Source organism: Erythranthe guttata, chromosome 9, assembly GCF_056151865.1.
Source record: "Erythranthe guttata isolate IM_541 chromosome 9, IM_541, whole genome shotgun sequence".
Taxonomy (NCBI): Eukaryota; Viridiplantae; Streptophyta; class Magnoliopsida; order Lamiales; family Phrymaceae; genus Erythranthe; species Erythranthe guttata.
Genome location: NC_142541.1, coordinates 11,896,346 through 11,904,681, shown reverse-complemented (window position 1 = coordinate 11,904,681; position 8,336 = coordinate 11,896,346). Strand labels below are relative to the sequence as shown.

Genomic DNA, 8,336 nt, shown 5'->3' with positions numbered 1-8,336 from the left:
TGACTTCTTTTATATATTATTTTAACATTAAAATAAATAAGAATTACAATTAAACATTCTTAGTAATTTTGAACTATTAAAAAAAAATCAGTTGGTCAGGTAATATCCTTTGACCGACTTTTGAGTAAATTGAAAACTATCGACTGACCCAGCTATTACATTCAGTTAAAATTAACGTCCCGAGTATATGTGTTGGTTAATTATCAATTATCAATCAAAGAAAAGTACTTCCTCCATTCCATAATATCTGTCGCTTTGAAGATTTTTTTTGTTCCATATTATCTGTCACTTTAAATTTCCAACATTTCATTAATTACTTAATTTCCAGTTTATACCCCTATTAACTCTTTCCAATACTCTTTCTTCAACTAATTTATCTCTCTTATTAATTATAAGACAAGGTCATTTTAGTCTAAAAGCATATATTTTTCAAAAATCAAGACACATTTAATGAAATTATAATCTTTGTGAAAAGCTAAAAAAGGACAATTAAAATAGAACGGAAGGAGTAGATCGACAGTAAGTCGGTTGACGAAAAAAACCGACCCATGCCCAGTGATCCAATTTAGGTATGGACCGACCCGTTTGTAAACGTGGAGGTGTCTAGATATTTACTTATCCAAATATCTCGTACGGATAAAGAAAAAAAATAAAATGTGTTAATTACCAAAAAACAATGTTAAGGTAATAATTTAATGATATATATGTAAAAATCTGAAGCAGAAGATTTTGTTACCATAAAAGTCAAAGGCATGAGATTGTAGTCAGTCAACAACAACAATCATAACTCATTAACTACTGCCAATGACCAAAACCCCCTTTTTCCAATTTTTCAATTTTTTTCATTATTATTTATTGCAAGAGTTATTCAAAAAAATTGATTAGGTCTCTCTGTTTTTGTTAGCCCTGTTACTTCTTCTACACTTTATACCACCCCCCCCCCCCCCTCTGACCCTCTCTCTTCAAAAGAAAAAAAAAAAAAAAAAAAGAAAAACACACACAAACACACACCGGTTTCAGAAGAAAAGTCTAAAACTTTCTAGTCTATAATCTCTATTTATTTATAAATTGGCCAGTTCACTTTTTGAAGCTTTGAACCAATTTCTCTTTGCCCTCTCTCTTTCTCTCTCTCTCTCTACCTTGTCTTTCTCTCTCTAAAAAAAAGGTTTGATCTTTGAGGGAAAAATGGAGTACTATGAACTGGAACAGGCTCCTTCTTGCCAAGACTCTCTGAAGGCCGTTGAGTCTGACATTCAGCACGCCAATATGTTGTGGGTTTCTCTTTTCTTTTCTTTCTTTTCTTTTTTTTTTTATTTTTTTTATTTAGTGTATGTTTGTTCTAAATTGAATGCTTTTCGTGGTTCTTTTTTTTTTTGATTGTAAAGTTTGCGTATTTGGTAATTTTTGGTGGATTTTGTACTTGAATTTAGCTATCTAGTGGATAATCTTTCAGATTTTCTGGAGTTAAAGATGCCTTTTTTTATTTATTTTTTATTTTTAATTTATTTATTGCTTTATCCTTTGCCTTTTCCTCGGTTTGACTTGCTAGTTTCATTTTCTTTTAATCCCATAAGCAATTTTTTTTATTTTTTAGTGTGTGTGTGTGTGCTGATTATCCCATAAGTCTGTTAAAATTCCAAAAAGAACAATTCTTGTGTGAGATATATTTTTTTTTTTTTTTTTTGTTTTTTATTACCATTTTTTATAAATTCTGGTGTGCTTTGACTCTGGTCTTGGTGAATGATAAATCTTTTTAATATTATCAATTAGGATCACAAGACACCTGCAATTTAAAATAATTTCCGATTAATTAATACGAAAAGACACATTTTCATGGTGGAAAAAACAGTAATGTAGATTAGGTTCTAAGTTCCGACAGTGATTTTCTGTCCCGAATGTCTTCCGTAAATCGGATTCTTGATAATGATTCGTACTTGTATGATCATATTAATCAACGGTGTATATCTTTTTCTGGGTTTTTCGAATGCACAATTCACCGCATTTTTGCCATGTACGTAACATGTGTATTTTGCATTCCGAGTTTGTTTTATTTCACGGAGATATTAATAGGCCGAGTTTTTTCGTTTTCAGGGCAGCTTCTATTTCGAGAGCCAAAGGCTGCGCATGCCTGCAAATGAAATTGGAGTACAATCACTTGGCGCCCGTTTATTTGTTCTTGTTGCAATGGTTGAATTGCTCTTCCTCATGTTTGCTTCCGAGTTACCTAAATCTTTTCCATATAGTTGTTTACAAGGTAGAATTACCTGCATTCTTGGAAGTTGTTTCTGTTTCTTGAATTTTAAGATTACGAACTTGTCTTAAGCTTGCTCCGGTATGTTCTTTAGGTGCACCTTGACAATAAGCAGAAGTTTCCGTCGCACGGTCGAAAAGCAAGCATTGGACAATTCTACGGTATGCTTATTATATTTGCCGTTTTGTTCTACATAGGGACTTCAAATCTAGTTAGTGTATATAAGTGTGATTGAAGGCAATTCTTAATGTGCTAAGGCCCCGTTTGGTTGGCAAGATAAACCAAGATTAACTAAATAGTTGGACTTAACTTGATGTTTGGTATCCCCAATAAATTACCGGGTCGACCCGCCAAAATTATGTAATCATGGCTTATCTTGCCTTATCTTGGCTTATCTTGCCTTCTAGTGTGTTTTTTTTGGTTCTACCAAACAGGGCCTAAGTCTAATAAACGAGCGATATTTTCATGAAAACAACTGAACTAATTTCTATCAAGCACATTTGATTAGGTTTCATTTCGTTGCCACAATCTTATTAGGCCGCAAAACTATATAGTTTTGGACTAACGCACAATTTCCCAATAAACCAAGAAAAATGCTCGTTCTCCCAAAAAAAAAAATATTAGGCTGTAAGAGAATTTGTTATTTTGGTTTTTACGATTTTTTTTCGGCTATCGTATTAAACATTATTCGGAGTTTTTTTATGGAAACACGTGATAAGAAAAAAAACGTTCGATACACGTTTTTTTTGCTGAAAGGGGTTTGTGAAACTTGACAGGTGTGATATTACCGTCTCTTGAGCACCTATACGACAACTCGGTGGAGATAGACAGTTACAACGATGAAATTAATCGATTTGAAATGGTGACGAAAAAGAAAACGGAATCTAATAAAAGGGCTTGTTTAGATGTGGATTTGGAGAGAGAAGATGAATGTGGAATTTGCTTAGAGGCTTGCACGAAGATGGTTTTGCCTAATTGCTGTCATGCAATGTGCATCAACTGCTACCGTGACTGGTAAGAACACCAGACTCCCGTTTTTTTCTTTAATCTTTTGAAACAACTTTGTTCTTAAAATGTGTTATAGATTGCTCTTCGATATTCATGGATTTCAAATCCTTAATTCTCATTTTTTAACGAAGATTTTAGTGATGTCCTTTAGGGGTGGAAATTGGACGGATCAGATTGGAATTGGCACTTTCGGGAAAATTTCAATTTTTTATTCAGAAGTGAAAAACTAATTCCAATTCCGTTAAGAAAATCGGAAATTGAAATGAAAAAAATTGTTCCAAAATTGGGATTTTTGGGATGGGAATTCGGTAATTCCAATCTATAACATAAAATATACAATAATATTTATATTATAAGAGTAACTTTCGGAAATTTTAATGAAATAAAATCAGATCGGAAATTAGAATCTAATATGTATTCCAATTCCATTCCAAAAAAAAAAAAACCGGAAAAATCAGAACTTTTGGAATTCGGAATGAAAATAATTGTTCCACGTGAAATTTCGGGTCGAAATCGGCAAAATTCGGAGGTCCAATTTCCACCCCCTACCTAGCCTAACCAATAATGGGTCAATAACTATAAGCACGACGAGTTACGTATCATTGTTCCTATCGATCTAGCCCGTTTTTCTTAAAACAAAAGCTGAACAAATAAAAACGCAGAAAACAATTTCTCTAAAATCCAAATTCATCAATATTTGTTCTTTGAGATTTACTTTGTCCTTTTCTCGATGTTACGACAGGAATATGAGATCAGAATCATGCCCCTTCTGTCGAGGCAGCATAAAGAGAGTCAACTCAGGGGATTTATGGGTGATGACATGCAACGAAGACGTAGTAGATCAAGAAACGCTTTCTAAAGAAGATATGCTGCGTTTCTACCTCTATATAAACAGCTTGCCTAAAGATATTCCTAATGCTCTCTTCTTATTTTACTATGAATATTTATTATGATATATAATAATAATACGAGGTTAGTAGTTGAAAATGAAAGTGAAATGCCGACCATTAAATCCGTGTCGATAGAGTCCGGTAGCCCCTTTCGCCCACTCAATTCTCTGTGCGGTCTCACCTGTATAACTGCTACAGAAATTTGTGAATAATAATGTAATATTTATGCTCTTCAATAGTTTGAAGACAAATATTTATATAAATAAGAGATTTATTCTTAACGTTGTTCGAAATTTAGATGTATCTAGTTGTTTTCGGTTATTGTCTGTGTTGATTGTCGAATTATGGTTTTTGGTGAATGGCTTGAAACCAGGTTATAGGTTATTTATATGGATATAGATGAGTTGATCCGACCTTGCTCGACAAAAGTTCGAATAATTCGAGCTCGAACTAATAGTGCCTCCGTGCCAAATTACTCGTCGTCTTGAGATTTTTGTTTTGAATCAAATAATTTCTAGAATTCCAAATAGTGCAAATTATTGTGATTTTTACAAATTTACCCTTTACTACTATTCTTACTTAGTTGAGAAATAGGCTTAATTGTAAAATAATTAATGAGTTGGATATTTTGGTCATGTTATAAATTTGTGTTTAGGATTATTGCATATTTATAATAACTCGTTTAGGTGTTCGCTAACATCCGAAATGTTTCGAGGCCGTTTCCGTGAATATTTCAATGTTTCAGGAAACACATTTCTACCAAAGGAAATCCGGAACATTTTTCTTCTTTATTTTTTTATTTTTTTGTTGTTTATGAAGAAAACTAATAAATATGCAGGAATCCTAAAAAAAATTATAAAGTGAGTAAAACATGTCGGAATTAGATATTCAAATATCTCTTGGTGGCGGTCGGAATTCCATTTTCCATATTCTTAGTCTTTATTCGGCCCCCCCATCGTCGGTGAAGGCGGTCTGAAGGAGTTGCAGTGATGGAATAGTAGTGCTCCGTTATTGTTCGATACGGTCTTTATGATTTTATTTTTATTTTTTTTGTGATTTTGTTTCTTCTGATTTTTCGTGACTGATGTTTATCTATTTCGGGGATGAGAGTAATAATTTGTTTTACAATTTGATTTTTTATGTTCGAAATCTTGACATCCCGAGCTGAATAGACGATCATGTTTGCTGTCTGTTTGCTGCATTGCTTGGTTGTGAATATGAGACCTCTCTTTTGTACACAGTTAATTTATTTAAATTTTATTCATTAACCGAAATCGTAGGAATCACTAAAAATTTCGATGAAAATTTCGACGAGATAAACAAGAATTGAGTTTGTCCCGTTTTCTCTTATTACAATGCTTGTATAATGTATATCATCTAGTTTCTTCTCACGATAACCTTTCATGAAATATAACCTGATTCGGAAAAGAAACCGATGCTAAATATCGTTCGTTGCATATAAATCAGTTTTATTATCATTATTTAATCTCCTCTCAATTACAACACATCTCAACTCCACCATCTTCTACTCTGCCACAATCAAAAGCTCACCAAAAAAAAAAAAAAATTAAAAAATTAAACGACTTCTCTTACATCGATCTCTATCCCGATTTCAGTTTCTTGCTCAAGAGATAACTAAACGGCGGTTGCATATAAGTCGTACCATTGAGGAACAAATCCGCCACCGCCTTATACATAGCTTCAGTGAGATGAACCCCGTCCCAGTTAACATACTCGTTAGGGTTGCCACACGAGGTCGAAGAAGGGGACCCGCACGCATGGAAATAATCGAAGTTGTAAGTTCCATTCCCATATCCACAGCACACTCCGTAAAGATTCTTTATACCGTATTTTTCCGCATTTCTTATCACGTCCAAATACGCGTTGTAATAATCGGCGTAGACTATGGTTGATTTGGGGAATTGTTTTCTGAAGAGTCGGAGTTTGGCTTTGAGGGCAACGTTGTGGGCGTAGCTTTGGTTGTTTACGCTCCCTACGCAGCCGAAGCTGTCTCTGTCGTCTGACGGAGCTAGATACATCGACAATGTTAGGCACCCCGTCGGAGGCAGGCCTTGAACAACTACATACTTTGCACCCTTTTTTAGCAATGCCTACATATTCAAAACACAACATAATATTACATTAATTATTATGCATGGAATTATAAAAAAGGATGGGTGTAATTGATGATTCACATAAAGGTATTTTTTCTTACTTGTGTCAATTTTCATGGCATAGTTTGTAAGATTAGTGATTCCCAATTTAATACGTATAATATAAGGTATTTGTGAATTAAAAAGGGAAAATAGTAGTTTTAGTCCCTCAATTTTGCACCGATTTCATATTTGGTCCCCATTTTCACGAAAAAACACATTTGGTCACTCATATTTCAACAGTTTTACACTTTTGGTCATTTTCGTAGATTTACTTTTAGTCCGTCAGTTGAGAAAGAGACGGGCAACATGCTTGATTCTATTAGAACTAACGAAAAATAAACGGAAATGACCAAACTGTTTAAATTGTTGATACATGAGGGACTAAATTTGTTTTTTTGTGAATTAGAGGGACCGAATGTGAAATCGAGGCAAACTCCAGGGACGAAAAGTGTAATTTTCCCAAATTAAAGTTTTGAAAAGTATTTCATGTCTTATGAAAGGGTGAACTACGAAAACCCCCTGAACTTAGGCTAAATAACGAAAAACACCACCACTGTAATATCCAAAATCCCCCTCTGATTAACTCTGTTGATCAAGTGTTTTAATGGAAAATTGTGCAGACTACTATACCTTATGTTAAATAGGTGAGAAATAAATTTAAATAAAATATCTGAAATTGTGTTAATTCTATTCCCTGGAAAAAAAATCCGTGAAAAGTCATATTGTAAGCGGATTGGTGTAAGACGGAACAAACCTTAGGGGTTTTTTTGTAATTGCGAAAAATTGGGGTGTTTTTTGTTATTTAGCTTAAGTTCTGGGTTTTTCGTAATTTACCCTTTATTAAAGTGTTTTTTTTATCAAAACCATAAATTTCCACAACAGAATCTATAACCTGGTGAAAACCAAAATTAATATATTCCAAATGAATCCATCACATATTGTGTGTATGCATATTGTAGTATATATATCCAAAATAAATAATAGATTATTTTCCAAAGAAAATTACCAACACTAGAAAACACACAGTGGAGGTGTAAAGTAGTTAAGTTTACCTCTAAAAAGGAAGTGACACTATTAATGGCAAGTTCTTGGATGGTTTTAGTAGGAACAGAGGATCCAAAACTGTATGCATAATCATTAGCTCCAATCTCACCGGCCCAAATCAACGCATCGTTAAACACACGCGCACACTCTTCCGGCGTCGTAACCGAATCCCGGCACCCTTTCCCTTCCAGCAACAACTTATCGAACCAATCGAGCTCCGTTCGAATCGACTGCGGCGTTATATTCAGACTCATATTGTTCTTCGAAAAGAAGCTGTGGACTATAGCCGTTGACCCCGCCACGGCGAAGTTGACGCCGGAGGATTTATCGGCCTTCGGATCGAGGTACGGCGGTAGGAACCGCAGGGACAGGGTTTGGGCCACGAAGTCGATGACTAGGCGGCCGTCGGAGTATCGGTTGGTGGGGCGACGGAAGAATGTGCGTCCGTACGGGAGGTTGGAGACGAACATGAAACCGCTCGGGCCGGAGTCGGACCGGGTGTTGCCGGTGTCCGTGTACGAGTCGCCGAATGCGTACACGCTTCTGAAAGGGCGAATCGGACGGTGAATTGTCGATTGATCGGCGGCGCACACTAAGCATAGTAATAATATGGTGGTGGTGGTTGTGATTGTGAGAGTGGTGTGAGGAGCTGAAATTTTGAATGGAATGGCCATTTTTTTTAATTCTTTGTTTGTTTTGGTTTGTAGGTTGAGGTGTTTGAGGTTTATATAAATGAGTTGGTATTGGTAAAATTTCTTTGTATTGCAAAAATTAATTACATAACCCTCAACCAATTTTACCAACATGTATTACTCACTCGGTCAATTCATCTTGATTTTTTATTTTTTTATTTTTTATTTATTTATATTATCCACCGTTTTTGTATTAATTACTCCATCCGCCCTGAATTAACTGTCGCTTTGAGAATTTTTTCTTGTTTCATGCTATTTGTCTGTCACTTAAGCATTCTAATGATAGATTAATTAT

The 8,336-nt window shown here is 34.8% G+C and overlaps 2 protein-coding genes across 2 annotated transcripts; one reads left to right on the top strand and one right to left on the bottom strand.

Annotated features, from left to right (window-relative positions):
• Positions 1 to 911: 911 nt before the first annotated feature.
• On the top strand, positions 912 to 4,430 carry LOC105955036 (E3 ubiquitin-protein ligase AIRP2). Its single transcript, XM_012978734.2, has 5 exons — positions 912 to 1,271; positions 2,092 to 2,254; positions 2,346 to 2,412; positions 3,028 to 3,265; positions 4,002 to 4,430. Exons 1-5 carry the CDS (start codon positions 1,186 to 1,188, stop codon positions 4,210 to 4,212), a joined length of 765 nt encoding a protein of 254 aa, XP_012834188.1. The 5' UTR covers positions 912 to 1,185; the 3' UTR covers positions 4,213 to 4,430.
• Positions 4,431 to 5,597: 1,167 nt separating this feature from the next.
• On the bottom strand, positions 5,598 to 8,092 carry LOC105955052 (GDSL esterase/lipase At3g48460). The gene is made up of 2 exons (XM_012978752.2): positions 7,358 to 8,092; positions 5,598 to 6,260 (listed from the first exon to the last, which is right to left on the bottom strand). The coding sequence occupies exons 1-2, from the start codon at positions 8,021 to 8,023 to the stop codon at positions 5,751 to 5,753; spliced, it is 1,176 nt and encodes a 391-aa protein (XP_012834206.1). The 5' UTR covers positions 8,024 to 8,092; the 3' UTR covers positions 5,598 to 5,750.
• Positions 8,093 to 8,336: the final 244 nt, after the last annotated feature.

Excerpts from the sequence above, each read along its gene's own strand:
- LOC105955036 (XM_012978734.2), top strand. The coding sequence starts at position 1,186 with ATGGAGTACTATGAACTGGAACAGGCTCCTTCTTGCCAAGACTCTCTG. Across the intron at positions 2,255-2,345 it reads TCCATATAGTTGTTTACAAG|GTGCACCTTGACAATAAGCA; the intron begins GTAGAATTACCT and ends TATGTTCTTTAG. Across the intron at positions 2,413-3,027 it reads AAGCATTGGACAATTCTACG|GTGTGATATTACCGTCTCTT; the intron begins GTATGCTTATTA and ends GAAACTTGACAG.
- LOC105955052 (XM_012978752.2), bottom strand. The coding sequence starts at position 8,023 with ATGGCCATTCCATTCAAAATTTCAGCTCCTCACACCACTCTCACAATC. Across the intron at positions 6,261-7,357 it reads GTGTCACTTCCTTTTTAGAG|GCATTGCTAAAAAAGGGTGC; the intron begins GTAAACTTAACT and ends TTGAATATGTAG.